At 41.1% G+C, this 20,270-nt stretch overlaps 2 protein-coding genes across 5 annotated transcripts in view; one reads left to right on the top strand and one right to left on the bottom strand.

The window, feature by feature from the left end:
• Positions 1-14,690, bottom strand: part of CNIH3 (cornichon family AMPA receptor auxiliary protein 3) — a 287,496-nt gene extending 272,806 nt beyond the window's left edge. The window contains exon 1 of one of the 2 annotated variants that reach the window (XM_037737728.1): positions 14,464-14,690. The gene's annotated coding sequence lies outside the window, so the exon portion shown is untranslated. Of the gene's footprint in view, positions 1-13,080; positions 13,273-14,463 lie in introns of those variants that run through there. The other variant, XM_037737729.1, reaches the window with a different exon arrangement.
• The window catches only part of WDR26 (WD repeat domain 26), a 47,662-nt gene continuing 40,746 nt past the window's right edge, over positions 13,355-20,270 (top strand). The window contains exons 1-3 of one of the 3 annotated variants that reach the window (XM_017526406.2): positions 13,355-14,448; positions 16,354-16,453; positions 16,554-16,610. In XM_017526406.2, the coding sequence (XP_017381895.1) occupies positions 14,027-14,448; positions 16,354-16,453; positions 16,554-16,610 (579 nt within the window). In that variant the 5' untranslated portion in view covers positions 13,355-14,026. Of the gene's footprint in view, positions 14,449-16,353; positions 16,454-16,553; positions 16,659-20,270 lie in introns of all 3 variants that reach the window. The other 2 variants (XM_017526403.2, XM_017526407.2) reach the window with 2 other exon arrangements.

Here is a 20,270-nt window from a genome sequence, read left to right as displayed (position 1 = left end):
AAAAAAAAAAAAAAAAAAGATAATTTTGGTACCAGAGACAGCAACAAATTAGAGAAAAGAGTAAAACACTCAGGAGGTTATTGCCTAATCCAGGTGGAATAAAAGAATGTAAACCCAAACTATTAGTGGCAATGGAGATAGAAGAGAGGAGACGGATTAAAAGCTATTAAAAAGGTAGGATCAATAGAGCTTAGTGACACAGGAGATGCGGGAGGGGAAAGGATGGGGTTAAAGAGAATCCCAGTTTCTGATTCGTGTCAGTGGGAGAAATTGTGACGTTCTTCATGGAAATGAATGGCTCTCAGGCAGGCGCGAGGCCTCTGGAGCTCTAAATTCACTCTGCCTGTGAGGTGGCTGAATCTGAGTCCACTTGCTTGCATGAGCTCACGGACACTTGCCCAAGGGGCTATCTATGGTCCTAGCATATATGTGAGTTTATCTGCTGAATAAGTAAGTGCATATAAAAGTCCCTCTGGTGTGCGTACATCAAATCTGTAGTGCTGTTGATTTATCTGTTTATAACGATACACATGGGATTGTACTGCACGGCCATTTTGGGAGGCACACACTGATCCATCACCAGGACGCATGACTATTGGTCTAAATATAGATGTGCCTGTCACCTCAGAGAAAGAACAGACCAGAAGTCATGATTCCACTTACTCCAAGGAAACTTTAAGGTGACAAACTTAAAAAAAAAAATCAATGAATGTAATGTTTCTTAAGTCTGAATCTGATCTAAAGATCAAATTATAATTACCTCCCCTATGTTTCGTTTTTCTTGACTTTAATTGCTAATTTAACCCCAGCCTCTTCTAAGGTAATCCCATTTCCATTCCAAGGTAATTCTGACAGTCCTCAAGGGACATCTCACAGGTGCTCAAAAGCAAGTACAATCAGCTATCTAGCAAGACACTCTGTGGGAATTTCCAGTTTATTTCTGATGGGTTTTTTTGTGTGTTTTTGTATTTTTTGAGAGACAGGATCTTAATCTGTCGTCCAGGCTGGAGTACAGTGGCATAATCATAGCTCATTGTGGCCTCAACCTCCTAGGCTCAAGCAATCCTTCCACCTCAGCCTCCCAAGTAGCTGGGACTACAGGCATTGCCACCATGCCTGGCTGATTTTATTCATTTTCTCCTCCTCCAGCCCCCATCGGCTGCTGTCACTTGAAAGACTATATGATGTTAAGAGCATGGGCTCTAGTGGCTGCCAGCTTGGGTTGGAATCCTGGCTTTGCCCTTGATGAGCTGTGTGACCCTGGGCAAATTATTTAGCCCGACTGTGCCTTAGTTTCCACCCTAAGTGGAACAATAATATTATTATTACTATCATTAATCTCTAGCCTACCTCGTGGGAGGTGCTTGTGATGATTAAATGGGTTAATATTTATAAAGTGCTTAGAATAGTGCCTAAAGCATAGTAGGCACTGAATAAATGCCAGCTATTATTTTTACTACCACCACTCCTACTGGCCATGGGGATGCCTCTGGTGGTCCTGCCATAGGTTGCCAAAGCCACAGGGGTTCATTATAAGGTAAGGGACAATGCCCTCTCTTTGTAATATGACATCAAAGGCAGATACAACTTATGTCCAGTGTTTCCTGAAATTACCACTGTGATGGTTAAATTTAGGTGCCAACTTGACTGGATTAAGGAATAGAAAAATAGTGAAACACTGTTTCTGGGTGTGTCTGCCAGGGTTTCCAGAGGAGACTGGTGTGTGAGTCAGTGGACTGAGTAGGGAAGACCCACCCTCAGTGTGGGCGGGCACCATCCAACTGGCTGGGGGCCCAGATAGAACAAAAAAAAGGAGAGAAAAGGATTTCCTCTCTCCTGGAGCTGGGACACTCTCCTCCTCTTGCCCTCAGACATTAGAACTCCAGGCTCTCTGGCCTTGAGACTCCAGGACTTAACCAGCAGCCCCCTAGGTTCTTGGGCTTTTGACCTCAGATTGAGAAGTACACCATCAGCTTCCCTGGTTCTGAGGCTTTCAGACTTGGACTGAGCCACACTACCAGCATTCCAGGGGCTCCCACATGCAGATGCCCTATTGAGGGACTTAGCCTCCAGAATCAAGTGAACCAATTCCCTAAAAAACTCCCTCTCATACATCTAGAGATCTAAATCTATCCTGTTGGTTGTGTCTCTCGAGAGAACCCTAACACAATTCCTAAAAGCTCTTTACATTTTTACTTGCATCCTGTCTTTCTTACATTATCCTCCAAGAGACTGAGATGAGCTGTAAGTCCATGGGCACCCAAGCTAGAAGGCAAGTGAGTGACAGACACTACCTATCCTCTGCCACCCCCACAAAAGGGCTCTGTTACAGGCTCAGCTGGGTCCAGTCTGGCTCCAGCTCCCTTAGGATGAATTCTGCCCAGGAGACTCTTTCCTTCCTTACCCAGATAGACTTCTTTGAGTCTCCCTCTTCCCAGTGCTTCCAAAGGGGGAATTTAAATCTGATCTTTTAAAAATAATGAAACACCAGCTGTATCATTAAATTATTTCTAAGTGGAATTTAGACTTAATTTGAGTCTTTTAACAGTAGACTCTTAAATGAAGCTCCTTAATTCAAGGCTAAAGAATACTACTGATGTGGGCATTCATCTTTGATGATGAAGTCCCTGTTGATAGTCTTAACATTAGGACAGGAAGAGAAAAATGAAATTTTAAACATATCATTTACATTAGCATCAAAAAACATCCAATACCCAGGAATCGATCTAATAAAAGATGTGCAAGACTTCTACACAGAAAACCATGAAACATTACTAAGAAAAATTAAAGACTTAAAGAACTAGGTAAGTAGAGAAACATGCTATATTCCTAGACACAAAGATTTGATATTATAAAGATGTCTGTTCTCCCCAAATTGACTCAAAGATTGAATGCAGCTCCCATCAAAATTTCATAAAATTTTTTTGTGGAAATTGACAAGACGAGTCTACATTTTACATAAAATGCAAAGGGCCAAGAATAGCCAAGATAATACTGACCAAAAAAAGTTGAAATAATTATACTACCAGATGACAAACTTATTATAAAATTACAGCACCAATTAAGTCAGTATGGTATTAGCCCAAACTTTTGCCAGTTAAAGCATAAAGATATGTGAATAAAGCAATTGAGCAGAGAGTTTAGAAACACACCCACACTTGTACAGTGCTCTAATTTATAATGACATCACTGCAAGACGGAGGGGAAAGGATTTTGTTTACCCTGTGGTGTGGGTCAACTGAACATCCACATGGAAAAACAATGAACCGTGGCCCCTACCTCACAACAGTCAGAAAACTAAATTCCAGAATGGTTGTAGACATAAATATGAAAGGCAAAACACTGAAACTTCCAGAGGATATAACACAGGAGAGTATCCTCATGCCTTTGCAGACAAGAAATGACTTCTAAAGTGAAACACAAAAAGCACAAACCATAAAGAGAACAACTGATGAACTGGATTTCATTAAGAACTTCTGTTCATCGAGACAACATTAAGAGAATGAAAACAAACCACACAGAGGGAAAAGAAATTTGCAGTGCATACATCCAACAAAGGACTCATATCCAGAATATACACAGAATTCCACAAATCAATAATAAAAAGACATCACAATCTTTTTGTTTTTGTTTTTGTTTTTTTTTTGAGACACTCTGTAGCTCAGGCTGGAGTGCAATGGCACAATCTTGGCTCACTCCAACCTCCACCTCCCAAGTTCAAGCGACTCTCCTGCCTCAGACTCCCAGGTAGCTGAGATTACAGGCATGCACCACCATGCCCGGCTAATCTTCGTATTTTCTATTTGAGTCAAGGTTTCACCATATAGGCCAGAATGATCTCGAACTCCTGACTCAGGTGACCCATCCACCTTGGCCTCCCAAAGTGCTGGGATTACAGGTGTGAGCCACCATGTGCAGCCAAAAGGCAACACAATCTTAAAAGAGTCCTCCTCTTGTAATCCAGCAAAAGACTTGAAAAGACACTTCACAAAACATCCAGTTAGCAAAAATATATATAGAGACATACAAATGTGTATGTCTATACATACACTTACGTATTTATATACACACACACCATTAGTCATCAAAGAAATGCAAATCAAAACTACAATAAGATACTATAGGAGTTCTGGTAATGGTCTATTTTATGACCTGGGTGATGGTTTCACAGGCATGCTCACTTGAAAAAACTGAGTTGTACAATTAAGGATTTATATACTCCTCGCTACATACTATACTTTAATAAAAATGTTTACTAAAAAAAAACCAGGGCCAGGTATAGTGGCTCACCTCTGTAATCCTAGTACTTTGGGAGGCTGAGACAGGCAGATCACAAGATCAAGAGTTTGAGACGAGCCTGACCAATATGGTGAAACCTCGTCTCTACTAAAAATACAAAAATTAGCCAGGCATGGTGGGGTGCACCTGTAATCCCAGCTACTCAAAAGGCTGAGGCAGGAGAATTACCTGAACCTGGGAGGCGGAGGTTGCAGTGAGCCAAGATTGTGCCACTGCACTCCAGCCTGAGTGACAAAGCAAGACTCTAGCTCAGAAAATAATTAAAAAAAAAAAAACCCAAATGCAACTTGTGGACCTTTCCTGGATCCTGCTTCATACAAGCCAACTGTTAAAAGAAATTGTGAGAGAGTTGGAAAAATTTGAAGATTAATGGCATATCTGATGCCTATATTAATTTTGTAGGTGTGATGATGGTATTATGGTAATATTTTCAAAAGAAGGTTTTATTTTTTAGAGCTATATATCGAAGTATAAGCAAATATATTATAAATAAATAATATCCTGGATTTTTACTTCAAAATAATCAGGAGAGAGGATAGATAAAACAAGAATAGAGGAGTTGATAGCTATCATAGCTGGATGGGTGGGGACATGGGAATTGCTATACCATCTCTTTACCTTTATGTATGTTTAAAATACAGCATAACAAAAATTTTTTCAATCTAGAGCAAATCCAAGGTTTTATACTGTTTGCCTATTTATGACTCTTCTCTTCTGCCTCTACCTGGCCTAATCAAATAAGATTATATAGTAGCAATGCAGATTCCACAAACACTGAATCCCTAGGCTATAAGGACCTCAAGAAATCATCTTGGCCACCCCCTCACTATCAAGCAGTTTCTGAAACAGAGGACATCCCAAACCACATCTGCACACTGACCAGCACAGGCGACAGTGGGTCTACTCTCAGAGAATCAGCCTAAATATATATATATTATTAAGAACCTACATAGTATAGAGCAGTCATTTACCTACATTCTTTGGGGTATATGCCAAGATAAGGTCTCTAAGCAGCCTGGCTGCTCTGTCTAAAACAGAAGACTCTTAAAAGAAGCTCCTGTATTCTCCCTGAGCTGACCTTTCCTGTCTTGTCCCTCGATATTAAGCTTATGCTATCGAGCCTCGTCTCAGTTAGGTATCTGTGGCGTGCCAGCTGACCTAGCTGGAGCTGCTAATGGAGTAATCAAGTATGAATTCCTGTATAAATCAAGTCTGGCTCTTATTCCAGGATTCAAGACTCTACAGGCCTACACAGTTTAGAAACCCTCATTAGATAGATGCAAGTGGTTGAAAATATAAACCTGGCTAGGGCCTTCTGACTTAATGTGTCTCCCAGGAAGCCCTCCAGGTTTGGGAGGGCTTCTCAGTTCACCTGGAAAGAAAATTCATTTTTAAATTTTTTATTGCCATATAGAATTGCAAAGAAAATTCATTTCTTCCTTCTCGCCTTCCTTTGCTATTTCAAGATGAAATGTCCTAAATTGATAAATCTCCAAGTTAATGCCTAGCTTAGTGTGCTGTCCTTACTGGACATAATGTCTGTTTCAACAAGGACTTCTTGGAGAAATGAACTATACCTTTGGTACAAAGCATTCAGGTACCCCCCGTGATAGCTTCTACAGGAAAGAAAACCTTTTGGTGTCCCTAATGGGCTCACTTACCTACTACTAATTTGGTTAATGACATGATACGGGCTTCAAAAATGAGGAGCCAAGGTTTCATATATCCAAAAATGGAAAAGTTCAAAAATTAATGTATGGAACCTGCTCCATTTTTTCTTTTAACCTCTAAGGAATTTAAACAATGGCTACTTTGTGGACTAACACAAGCCATCTCTGAAAAGTCATGTAATGAATGGGTTGAGAATATGGCTCTGGAGCCACACACCAGCTGTATGACCTCAAGTTTCCCGTGCTTCAGTTTATCACCTGTAAAATGGGGCTAATGAAAACACAGCCTGCATAAGGTTGATGGGAAGATTACGATAGTACAATATATGTAAAGCACTTAGAACCATTGTCTTCCCACAGTGTTAGCTCCATTACTGCATTGTCACAGAAGTCCTGCTGTGGACACGCACCATCACAGGATAAAAAAAGGATAAGAATGGAACAGGTGGACACTAGGAAATGAAATGAAAAGAACAGTGTTGTTGATACTCTGGTTAAGCCTTGAACACATCTACTTCTATGCCATAGTATTTGCCAATAATCTGGAGAACAGAGAAAAAGACATCCTGAAATAAGGGGTCAGAGGTGTAGCAGAAAATGTACATCCTCATTTTTCAGAAATGTACAGAGAAATGCTACTGTTATGTGTGATGATACAAACCCCAGTAAAAGAGGCCAGGCTCTTGCCTGTAATCCCAGCACTTTGGGAGGCTCAGGCGGGAGAATCATTTGAGCACAGGGGTTCAAGACCAGCCTGGAAAACATGGGGAGACACCGTCTTTATAAAAACTTAGCCAGGTGTGGTACTGTATGCCTCTGGTCCCAGCTACTTAGAAGGTTGAGGTGGGAGCACTGCTTGAGCCCAGACAGTCAAGGGCGTAGCGAGCCATGATCATGCAACCACCCTACAGCATGAGTGACAAAGGAAGACCCTGTCTCACCAAAAAAAAAAAAAAAAAAATTTAAGGGAATCAACAGATCTCTCAAACTATTAGTCCTGAGTTTGCCAAGCACCCCTCCACTAGCCACAAGAAGCTAAGAGTTATTGTTTTGTTCTTTTATTGTTAATGACTGGCATTCATGGTCTTTCATTCCAGAAATTTTTTTAAATTTAGGCTATTACATTTCATGTTTGCCTATACATTTAGTATTATTTAGTAAACAGCACAACTTTTAAAAATAATAATAAACTTTAGAAGTCTCAAGATCCCTTCAACAATTTTTTTAATTTTATGAATAATCTACAGTCTAAAATTTTTCAGTTTTAAATGCCTAGTTATTGGTCCATTATCTCTATAAAGGATGCACATACATATTCAGAAACATTGTCTTATGATAATTAGAATTTGTTAATAGTCATAATTGTGTTTCACCATTGATTATTATGATTATCATACAGCCAGAGGGATGAACAACACATTTGAAACTGAGAAGAAGGAAGACTGCCCAAAGGGCCTGTTGTCTAGAGTCTATGCAGGGACTCCTGGGCTATTAATTATTTATCTACTTTTCAAAGTTAATAAATAGGAATGTCTTTTTGCCCTTTATTCCCCAGATGAATTTAACCAAATGAGTAATGGGGTGTGTATGTGCAGAGATGGCAGTCTGAGAATATAAGAGGTATGGGCAATGAGAAGGAGATTTTAGAAAAACAAATACTGTCAAATACACTTAATAGCATTGCTTTATCTGGCATGTTTTTATTATGGCATGTTTACCTGGCATGTTTTTATTATGAGCATTTTGATTTTTTTGAGTGTTCTTTTAAAAACATGAAAGCTTTAGAAGCATAACATTAATATAAAAAGAAAGAAAGAAAAATTATATACAATCTCACAACCCAAATAACCCCTTGGCACTTTTTAGAAATACTTAATACTGTATACAGCTGTAAAATTCAAACACTAAGGAGTAGTATTAAATGGAAAAAATAAGAACTTCTCTCACTACCCCACTCCATCTACCAAAGAGAAACCACTGTTTATGCTTCTCTTTTCTACCAAACAATATGTGCATATATACATACATTTATTTACCAAAATGAATCATATTATGCACACTATTTTGTAACATGCATTATTCACTTGATATCTTGCTACTGTGTCCATATCAGCAAATGATGATTACCACTTTCTTTTTGCTCTTAATGCTTCAGGCCAGAAGTGGCTGCTCATGTCTTTAATTCTAGCACTTTGGGAGGCAAAGGTAGGAGGACTGCTTGGGCCCAGAAGTTCAAGATCAGCCTTGGCAAAATAGGGTGATCCTGTCTCTACAAAAAATAAAAAATTAGCCAGGTGTAGTGGTGTGCACCTGCAGTTCCAGCTACTCTGGAGGCTGGGGTGGAAGGATCACTTGAACTTTGGAGGGTGAGGCTGCAGTGAGCCATAACTGACCACATCACTGTACTCCAGCCTGGACAACAGAGCAAGACCCTGACTCAAAACAAAATAATAATAATAATGCAGCCAGGTGCAGTGGAAACCCAACACTTTGGGAGTCCAAGGCAGGTGGATCATGAGGTCAAGAGATGGAGACCATCCTGACCTACATGGTGAAACCCTGTCTCTTATAAAAGTGCAAAAATTAGCTGGGTGTGGTGGCATATGCCTGTAGTCTCAGCTACTCAGGAGGCTGAGGCAGGAGAATCACTTGAACCCGGAAGGCAGAGGTTGCAGTGAGCTGAGATTGCGCCACTGTACTCCAACCTGGCAACAGAGCAAGACCCCATCTCAAATAAATAAAATAAAATAAAATAATGCTCCAGTGACTATTTTTGTACCCATAGCTGAGTGTTAAATTTTTAAAAAAATACGATCCTACTGCAAAGTCAGTGCTGCAAGTACAAACTACTCTAAGCAGTCTATCCCAGCTGTGTGGTATGGAAAGAACAATCTCATTTCTACGGTTCATTTCAGTTCCTTCAGGAAATTTTCTGTGACATTGTTATTTATACCAAAAGGATCTCAAGAACATGAGATGGCTATTGAGAAGAGGACTGTTTTCCGCTGAGAGGAAGGTGAATATGTCTAACTGTTCACGGCTGACTGTAAAGGCGCCTGTGGCAAAGCAGTGGTCCTGTCTTTGCACTTAAGTCCACCTGGTGTGCCACCTCTACCCTTGCTTACAGGAGTATACTGAATGCCCATGGCATGAACGGAATGTTTGCAGAAGGGGAAAATAAGCAAGCTCTGGAGAGACATGCATAGAACAGCAGGTAAAACTGCCAGATGACTGTGCCCTTCGCCTGCTCATGGAAGACCAATATGAAGCAGTTTTCAGAATAGTCTGCCCAGAGCTACAGAGGAATGCAGCTAAGTGGCAGGGCTGAGTAAGAAAGTGACTACAGAGTCACAGTTCAGAAATAATAATAACCAAAAAACCATCTTATACTTCTGCATTTAGCTGCCTCAAATCCTTTCTAAATGATGAGGGATTTAAATTTTATTTTAAAATATTTCAACACAGCACTTTTCCAAATATTTGTTATATTCATTATCTCATGACCCACACATCAACTCTAGCAGGCAGGTAGGCCAATGTCATTATCCCCACTTAAACATGACATGCCTGAGAGTCTGTGAAAGTTAAATGACTTGGCCGGGCACAGTGGCTCACGCCTGTAATCCAAGCACTTTAGAGGCCAAGGCGGGCGGATCACCTGAGGTCAGGAGTTCAAGACCAGCCTGACCAACATAGTGAAACCCCGTCTTTATAAAATTAAAAAAAAAAAAAAAAAAAAAAGGTAAATGACTTGCCTCAAGTCAATCAGCTGACCAACTGTTCTGACTCAAGAACAGTGCTCTCCTGAATTCTCCAATCCCACACAGGCCCAACAAGTCCAGCTGGACAACTTTAGCATCCCAAAGAAAAGCTAGGAATGAAGCTGGAGACATAAATATAAAAATATTCCTTCCCAAAGACACCTGAGATCTGAAAACTACCTCTTCCTATCAAAAATTTAACAAATATCAAATACCAGTGTTGCTAAGCACAAAATTGATATACCAAACTTGAATCTTGACAGAACTATAACCTCTACTAGTTACAAAGACTTGTGAGAAATGTTGCTTTTATGTTTTATTATAAACACTTATACTATCTCAGCTTTTAAAAATATGGTAGAGTTTAATTTTTACAGTTAAGATGTTGTTTTGGGGTCAGGTGTGGTGGCTCACACCTGTAATCCTAACCCTTTGGGAGGCCAAGGCTGGAGGATCACTTGAGCTCAGGAATTTGAGATCAGCCTAGCCTAGGCAACAGAGAGACTGCGTCTGTATTAAAAAATAAAAATAAAAATAAAAAAACCGTTGCCATGGGCAGTACTAGATTTATCATTTATATACCCAACACCTATTTCTTGAGGTGCCTTTTAGTCTAGTCTGGACTGCTTTACATGAATGTTTTTCAAACTTTTTTGACAATGGCCTACAGAAGAAATATATTTTACTTTGTAAAGCACAGATGTGTGTCTGTCATTAAAATAAAAGTTTCACAAAAGAATCACCCCTCTTTTGAGTGATTCACTTGGATATCTTCTGTGCTTTTATACTTTGCCGCCTTATTTTTTTAAATACAAATTATGGCCCACTAAATGGATTTCATGACTTACAAATGGGTCACAACCCAAAAGCTGAAAAACGCTGGCTTAGATGGACAATACACAGATCATGCCTCAAGGAATTTATACATTAGTTGGGAATCTCATACAATTCACAGACCTCTTATAGTTGAAAAGGCCTAGAGGTCAATTATTCAACTACCTACTCTATACTTGATGCTACAGCATCCCTGACAAAAGGTGAGACGTGTGAAAAAGCCTTGCTTGCTATTTCAAGGACAAGAAGTTACCGCTTATTTGGAACCTAGCACAGGCTTGGTCAAATAGAGACCTGTTAAAACAGTACAGAAACAAATACAAATGAATCAAGTATCAAAATATACACTTGATTTCTTTTTCCTAAACCCATCTTAGTCTTTTTTAGGAGGAGGGTGAAAGGGGGAAAGTAAATCAGGGGGATAGAGGTCTAGAAAGTCTTCTCTCTGATGACCTGAAGAAGGGGTCTTAGCAAGTTACATCACAAGCAGCCTTTGCAATTGAGGAGCCTAATAAATTACACTCACAATGATGGCTGGAAGGGCGGAAGTCAGGAAAGGCTCCCCTGAGGAGGTTTGAAATGAGCTGAGTTTTGAGAGACTGACTGGAATCAGACAGATGAATAAAAGATGGGAGAGTGTAGTCAAAGACTCTGAAGAAGAAATGAGCCAGAATATTTGGGGGATAGCAGATGGGTCCCTGAAGAGGAGCAATAACAAATGAAGCCAAAAAGAAAGACTGAAACCAGCCTGCGGTGAGAAAGACAGAATTTGGATTTTATTCCATAGGTAATATGGTATTACTGAAGGTTCCTCAGTATGTAGAGAGGTATTTCAGAATTATTCATCTGCACATAGACCTGAAACTTTGTTCTAGAAAGACCTAAAAACCAAGAGTTCAGATAGCAGATTCTCAAGCTGTGTTTTAGTACAGAGAAAAATGTTCTGTAATCGACATCATAAATTCAGAATTCTAACATGAGCAGTCTTGGTTACTTAAAAAAGTAGAAAAATATACATATTGAGTCTAGATAACAACGGAGTCCAATTTCTTTTTCATCATTTTACTTTTGTTAATAAAGTGTGAGCTTTGTCTGTAGCTGCCACTATGTGACTGATTTCCTTTATAAAACCTACAGACTTTATTCAGAAGCAACTCTTCAATGATGCCATGGGCCTAATAAATTATTATAAACCATTTTGCAAAAATTAAATTTTGCCTAAACAACACTTTTAATAATAAGGTTGTCTAAAAGTTAATATACGAACAGGGCTCTCTGAAGGTGTTAACTAGTAATTCAGGCTCTGCTGGATACAATGACTGAGCCCTACGAACCTCAACTAGAACTCAGGTCTGCCTCAGGTGAATATAAACACTGTATGTGAGTCACCTTGCAATTACAGCTGCCACCTGGAAGCATATTTAAGAAGTAAGAACTACAAAACCAAAGCCCTGTAAGATCCTGCATTGGCCTCCTTCTTCCTTCTTCCTGTCTGAGGATCCATAAAGCTCAGGATTCTTTACTAATTTCTCATCAGTATCATTTCTTATTGTATTTCCAAATTTAAAAAGGACTGTCTCCAAAGGTCTCAAAATTACTTTCAGTTATTAGTACAACTGAATTAGTATATCAGATATGCATGATGTATTCATTAGAACCTATGGTGTTTTTTTCCCCTCCCCACAGGAAAACTACTTCAGAGAAAAACTTTAAATTTCTGAGAAAATGTTTGTACATATCGAGTATATACGCTATCAACCACATACATGAAAATAATTGTTTGGGGATAATGCAGACCATTTGCCAAAGATTAAGATTCAGCCCAGTTCCTTGTCGTCACATTTCTGCAATCACATAAATTGGTAAGTCATGATGACACGGAAGCCTCACATGCCACATACAAATTTCAAGCCTGGATCTGAATCAGTGCCTGAATCCTCCTCAGAATGCATATTTTGGAGGCAACTGTTTGGTTTATGTTACTGCTCCCTAAACTGGGCAGTGACTCAAGAGGCAGCTGGAAGAGAGAAGGAGGTGCTGGGCAAGTGCTAAAAAAGAGTGAAGCCTCAACAGCAGAGTCCCTCCCCTCCTCTACACACAGCCTTTTTGTGACTTCTTGTCCCCATCAGATATTCTCCGATAGACTTGCTCACCTTCCCAGGGTGGAGCAGAGTCTCACGGGCTCATTATCTCAAAGCTCCCGGGATGGCCCCGGGTACAGCAACTGTGTGGCACTTGGCTGTGGAAATTCAAGTTTTTCTACCCTAAAACAGGAGGCTGTGAAACCCGATTTCGGTCCCGGTTACCATTAAGCGAGGAACCTACCACAGCCCTGTACCTGGAAGTTCTTGCCACTAAACCTTGCCCACTGCTCCACCCTCACCTTCAGCACCTAATGCAGAAGGTGCAGTCTCTCCGCACACCTTACTTGCCCAGCCCACCCTGGTGGACACACGCACGCACGCCAACTCTACCATCCCGTGCACGCCGGGCCTCGGAGGGCGGCTAGAACTTACTGCTCGCTGAGCCAGCTGAGCCAGCCGAGCCAGGGCGCAAGGGGAGAGGCCCGAGCTGGGCCGGGGATAGGATCAGATCAGATAGGAATCAGGGTCGGGGTCGGGGTCGGGGCGGACCCCGCCTGCCCGCCGGCCTCCCTCCCCTGACCCCCCGGCCAGCCTCGGCGCACGTGCTGGGTGACAGGCCCCCTATAGGTTCCATACCTGCCACCGGAAGTGAGTGAGGAGGGCAGTATAGGCATTTCCTGTGACGCGAGCGCCTGGACTCCATTAGGCAGCAGCTGGGGGAAGAATCAACACACCAGGGAGCAGAGCGGAGCGGACCCGAGGACAGAGGCGGCAGCTGCCTCCGCTGCCGCCCGCCGCCGCCGCCACTGCCGGGGCTCAGCCCAGCGGCGGGCCCCTCGCCCCCGCAGCCGCCCCGCGGCGCCCCCCGGCGCGACCCCCGGGCCGCGCACCTCGAGCTGCCTCCGGGAGGGGGGGGGGAAAGGGCCCGGATCCTCCTTCTCCCCCTCCTCCTCCTCCCCCTCCTCTCACCCCCACCCTCCTACCCTGACCCCCTCCCCGCCTCCCCGACCCCCCTCACCCCGACCCTCTCCCCAGCCCCCGCCTCCCCTCCCCCGCCTCGCCCCACCGGCTTCCCACCACGGCCTCTCTCGGCGAGGAAACTCTGGCCTCCGCTTCCTCCTCCTCCGACTCGGACACCGGCGGAGCCTCCCCGCCCCCGCGGAAGAAACCCCGAGCCTCGGCGGCGGAGGGAGCAGGAGAGCCCGGGGCTTCGGCAGGCAGAGCAGGCCTCTCCCCTCCGTCCTCGTCGTCCTCGTCCTCCTCCTCCTCCTCCTCCTCCGTGGTGGTAGTGGTGGGACTCCCCCCGGCTGCTGCCCCTCCCGCCGCCGCTGCTGTCCCCCACCGAAGTAGCGGCCACAGCCTGGTCAGCGGCAGCATCATGCAGGCCAACGGGGCAGGAGGAGGAGGAGGAGGTGGCGGCGGCGGCGGTGGAGGAGGAGGGGGCGGCGGGGGCCAGGGACAGACCCAGGAACTCGGCTGCTTGTCGGCCCAGAACGGGGAGTCGTCCCCCTCGTCGTCGTCGTCCGCGGGGGACCTGGCCCACGCCAATGGGCTGCTGCCTTCCGCCCCCTCCGCCGCCAGCAACAATAGCAACAGCCTGAATGTCAATAACGGGGTTCCCGGCGGGGCGGCCGCCGCAGCCTCAGCCACCGTCGCAGCTGCCTCCGCCACCACCGCCGCCTCCTCTTCCTTGGCCACCCCAGAACTGGGCAGCAGCCTCAAGAAGAAGAAGCGGCTCTCCCAGTCCGATGAGGATGTCATTAGGCTAATAGGACAGCACTTGAATGGCTTAGGGCTCAAGTAAGTATCCCTTACCGGCAGCTGGTGATGGACAGACTGAGGGACGGAGGCTCCAGGGGGAGCAGGGGAAGGGGCGGAGGGGGGAGGGGGCTGGAAAGAGCTCGGTCAAAGAGAATGACTGCTGGGCACGCAGGGCCCTGTACACGGGAGGACAGCTCAGACAGGCCGATCGGGGAGGAGGAGCGGACCTGAAAGGAAATAGGGGAAAATCAATCAGTCTGACAAATTGTGAGACGAGATAGGCGGTTGAGGGGATGAGAAGGGTTAGGGGAAACCCAAAGAATGACTCCTCCTCACGCACCTTCAGAGCTTAATTGTCTGTCAATAAAGACAGATGCGGGAGTGTGTCTCTGTATGTGTTGGGGGAGGGGTGGATTAGAGCTGGTGGAAATAATGAACCTTGGAGGATTTGTTTTTCAAGTGTATCTTAGAGGCATCTTTGTGGGACACCTCCCCACCCCCAACCGTGGCAGACAACAACCCAAGCAAACTACCAATCAGCAAAGACAATCACCTACAAGTGTTTATGGGAACGGAGGGGCTGGGATAATTTGGAAAGAGGTTGTTGAATAAATCTGATGGGAATAATGAAGATACAGTGTTGATGTCGTTTAAAGGCCCTTGTGTGTGTACAAGAGGCCTAACCCTAACTAGTCTGAAATCTCAGTTTAATACCAAGAATATGATCGCCTCTGAAAAGGGGACATCTGATCTGGTGAATCATTTGTTTTCAAATACAATTTAGGTGGCCTTGTATACCTAACACAGGGTGAAGGTAGACAGCGACCTTGGACAAAAACCACCGCTTTGTATACACAAAGAAAAACTAAGTGGGTGGAAGGTAGGACTGGTGGGAGTGCCTGACGAAGGAGGTGCAAGAGGCAGAATCAGAATGAAATGAAGGGGGGAAGATGCAGCAGTAGTCAGTTTCCTGCATTCAAAGTGTAGATTGAAATAAGCTCTCTCAGACTAGCCGATGAGTACTTTTGCATTTATGGATTTCTGGGGAAGTGGGGAGGAGAACAGAACTTTTTAAAAGTGACATAAGTATTTTGGTTTTCAGATAGATAATTGCACCGTTTAGCTAACAATTAAGTAGAGCTGAATAAGAAAGCATTGAAACATAAGCACAAAAAATATAAGACTGATAAATGAATGTTCTTAGCAGAATACATGAGGGAAGAAAATACAGTTGATGAATATTTTAAGCTCTCAAAGACAAATATGTGGTAGGAAGAATTCACTTTATTCCCTAGGGAAAAGGATTAGTATGAAAACAGATTTTATAAATGCTAACAGAACATGTTACTGAGACAAGAAGCAAGCTGACAGCAGCAGGAGGAAATAACTCGTGACTGTTTGGAACCTACACCATAGTAAATTTGCTATTTTTAGTATAGAGAGAAAGGAAATGATTTTTGATGCTGGATTTATTTTAATTTTAAAGATTGACCTAGTAGAATTTCTATGCAAATATAGTATCTGGATGTAAGCTCTTACCCGGCATGGGTCGTCTCTGTCACCTTGTGTGGAGCTAATAATTTTTTCTTTCAAAATGTAACATAAGTAGTATTTAGATCCTGGTTTGTCATTTATTTGACTAGTTGGTTACAGCACATTTTTAGAAATTTTATACTTTATACATTAAATTGAGGCATTAAATGGCAAACTAGGAAGAACTTATATTGATTCTGATTTCAAGAAAGGTTTTTAACTTGACTAGGAAAAAAATGTAAGCGTCAGTTTTAAATCAAGTTTGTTTAACCAAGCACATGAAAGCTATTTTTTTCTTCATCATGAGGCTAGCTTAAAAACTTTGCAACTGTTTTCATGGACATGAGTTTATTTGGAAGATTAAAATCCTAAAGTTGGTCAGGTCTGTTTTACACTGTATCTCTCCTGCAGCCAGACTGTTGATCTCCTCATGCAAGAGTCAGGATGTCGTTTAGAACATCCTTCTGCTACCAAATTCCGAAATCATGTCATGGAAGGAGACTGGGATAAGGTAAAGTAGGGCATATAGAGCTGTGTGACTGCTGCTAAAATTACATATTTCATGTACATTTTGTGACATTTCTGTTTTTCTTTTATACCAATTTTTACAGGCAGAAAATGACCTGAATGAACTAAAGCCTTTAGTGCATTCTCCTCATGCTATTGTGGTAAGAGGCGCACTTGAAATCTCTCAAACGTTGTTGGGAATAATTGTGGTAAATACACTTTTGTTCTTAGTTTCACATTTATGCTTATTTTAATAGGTTATTGATAACTCTAGGCTTCTGCCTCTTATTTAAAAAATGAGGCCTAAAAGTAAATTTCATATAATTTGTAAACTAGGATGAATATAATGTTTTAAAGTATGAGTTTTATATTTTTAAAATCATACTTAGTAAATGTGTCATTTGAACCGACTTTATAAATTGAGCTCTACAAAAAAAATATATTGAAAGATCTTTGTGCTTTCAGTGCTGCTAATAGGAGTTTTATATTTATAGAGTTAAAGATAAATTATACTTTTGTTACTCATAATACTGAATGTGCTGGTTGAAGAAAAAATGTGTTAAGCCTTAAGGTGATACATTAATTATCTTTTTTTTTTTAATCTTTGGGAATTATGGTTAATTCAAACCAACTCCGTTGGTGTACTGGCCATTTTCCATTCTTGCATTCCAGTTGTGTGAATTGACAGTGTCAAAGTTTGTATAATACATAATCACTCTGGTGGAGGGTTTGTATGCAGATTTGACCATTGGGCCCTGCTTACTGGCCTTATTTCCCTGACAAGATCAATTTAGTAGTTTAACCTGTTAGTCTCTTTTATAAATGTTGATGAATCTTTTAGACTTATGGGCTTTAATTCTTCAGTAGATGTTGGTGAGGGAGAGAGGAAATAAGTTTTTTCTAAGGGCTGGAGTTTGGAAACCATGAAGAATCAGCTGCTAACTGCTGGCTTTTTAACTTCTAGCTGATTCATTTGTTGTCAAAAGCAGTTTCCTGTCTGGGGGTGGGGAGAGAAAGAAGGCAAAAGGAAGTGAAGTAGAGAAACCAGCTGTTTGTTAAATATTAGTAAATGACTATTTTGATTTTTTTAAAATTGGGTCAAACATTAATCTTTTTTCTGCCTCTTTCTATAAACTTAATAGTGTCTTGTGTTTTTTTCTCTTGAAATCTTACTACAAAAGAATTTTCAAAAAATATAATTCTACATTATAATATATTTCTAGAGAAATGGGCTTCTGGTGAATTAAAGGTGCAAACAAGCAAGAACAAACACAGATTCGTTTAAATTGGTGATGCGGTGTATTATTTTTATTCGTTAAATACTTAAAATATTAAAAACTTTAAACTGTTGAATAAGATGATTGATAATAAATTAACTTATAAAATAATCAATTCTATAGTAACATTTAAAAATAAAAACAGAAGCTTAAATAGTTAAACATCTATACTCAAAGGGATTGGAAATATTGCATTAACTAAAGTTTCCTCAATTAGTGTCTTTGGGATTTTTTTAAAAAAACCCAAGTATATTTTATTGAGCAGTTCCTTATAAATTTTTACTTCTGACTGAATGAGCTAAAATAAAAACAGTTAGATGGCCAATATAAGATTTAAGGTTGCTTTCCCATTGGGCAAGTTAGCACTACTTGTGTGTTGACAATAAAGAACTTGCCTATGGACTGTTTTAAAATATGTGTGATTTCTTGGAAGTTGTTTTTCTTTTACAAACTTCACCCAAATTATATCTGTAATTTAGTTGTAAAAAATTTAATAGACTTCCTATTTTTTTTCTTGTTTGTTTATAGTAATTTTAGAGTTCTGTATTGGATTTTGATTATGACTTTCTCATTAGAAACCTTCATTAGAAGCAACATGTAAATTGAAGAAAGGTAGTTACAGATAATAAGGAATCCTTTCTTTTTACAGCCTGTTCAGTCTATAGAACATTCTAGTATCTAATAAAAGATGAAGATTAAATCTCTGGCTGAGCCTCACACCATCAAACTGTTTAGGTATTTATACAAAGAAAGGGGTTCCAACTTTTACCTCACTTTGAAGCATTGATGAATCAATTGCTTTTAAAGATTCAGCATTTTTTGAAGTTGCTCTTCACTTCTCAAATTGTGTTTAAGTTTACTCTTCTTGTCCATTCCATCTCCGGAAGAAGAGAATCTAATATAAGCTTAAATTTGTAATAATATCTTAGAAGATAACTATTAGGGTTTCTTTAAACATAATTATTTTAATTGTATACCCAGACACATTTGATGGCTTAGTCTAGACTAAAATTGTACTTTATTTTTTAAGCCTGAATGTTTTCATTGGCCCAGTCCACTGCCCCTACAGTCTACTCCTGTTTTTGTTTTTGTTTTTGTTTTCTTTTTTGAGACACAGTTTTACTCTGTCACCCAGGCTGGAGTTCAATAGCGCGATCTCGGCTCACTGCAACCTCTGCCTCCTGGGTTCAAGCAATTCTGCCTCAGCCTCCTGAGTAGTTGGGACTACAGGCACACGCCACCATGTGCAGCTAATTTTTATATTTTTATTAGAGATGGGGTTTCACCGTATTGGTCAGGCTGGTCTCGAACTCCTGACCTTATGATCCACCTGCCTCAGACTCCCTAAGTGCTAGAATTACAGGCATGAGCCACCACGCCTGGCCAACCTACTTTCATTTTTAAATGGTTACCAGTCAAATGGTACTAGGAATAGCAGAAGTTGCTTTCATGAATCAGCATTTTTTTTTTAAGACGGAGTTTTATTGTTGTTGTCCAGGCTGGAGTGCAATGGTGCTATCTTGGCTCACTGCAACCTCCACCTTCTGGGTTCAAGAGATTCTCCTGCCTCAGCCTACCAAGGTGTCTACCACCATGCCGGGCTAATTTTTTTTTTTTTTTTTTTTTTTTTTTTTTGGTAGAGATGGGTTTCACCGTGTTGGCCAGGCTGGTCTCAAACTACTCCTGACCTCAGGTGATCCACCTGCCTTGGCCTTCCAGAGTGCTGGGATTACAGGTATGAGCCACCACGCCTGGCCAAATCAGCATTTTTTAGTTTGGGTTCAAATATACTTAGCCATTTCTGGGCAATTTGGATGAGTATACGTGACCAGTAATAGAAAACTTTTATATGTCTGGAAATATTTGGTTCTTTATTTTTTAATGTAGTTGAAATATGCTTAACAAAAATTGGCATCTATAATTAACTAGTATATTTTAGAGTCAAATAAGGAGGAATTTTGAGAGCCAAATTTAGATATAATTTATTTCCCCTTTTCTCTGAATCATGATTTAATTGGTAAGATTTGGTTATAACCTTACTCCAGAGTTAGAACCACTACTGAGTTATCTAGGAGGCTGCCCTTGAGAACCAGACTTTCTGAGTATCATAATTTCTGGGTTTTTCTTTCATGTTGAGTTCAATTTAATAATATGGGAGCAAAGGAAGCGATAAAGCAATTTGGTATTGGGTGGGCTAGGGGAGCAACAGCAGAATTTACAATGTGAAACTATCATTCAAGCTATCCTAGTCACTTAACAATTTCAAATTTTTATTAAGTATTAAAACGGAGAAGGAAATCCTGCTGGGCCCAGAGATGGTGGAATATCATTAGAAACCAAAAATAATCTCTTAAGAGATCTAATTGGGAGTTGGAGAAAGACATAAAGGAGAGTTTATTTTCCTAACTTTTTTTTTCTTTATTTCTTCAAGATTTTTTTAAAAACATAAACATTAGTAGAGCCCTGTCCCTATCCCAGCAAGCTTTAATTTTTGTCTGATTTTTACAATGTTTTCAGTAAATATTTAACATTATTTGTTAATTA

Source organism: Cebus imitator, unplaced genomic scaffold, assembly GCF_001604975.1.
Source record: "Cebus imitator isolate Cc_AM_T3 unplaced genomic scaffold, Cebus_imitator-1.0 Scaffold42, whole genome shotgun sequence".
NCBI classification, from domain to species: Eukaryota; Metazoa; Chordata; class Mammalia; order Primates; family Cebidae; genus Cebus; species Cebus imitator.
This window is presented reverse-complemented; position numbering and strand designations above follow the sequence as displayed.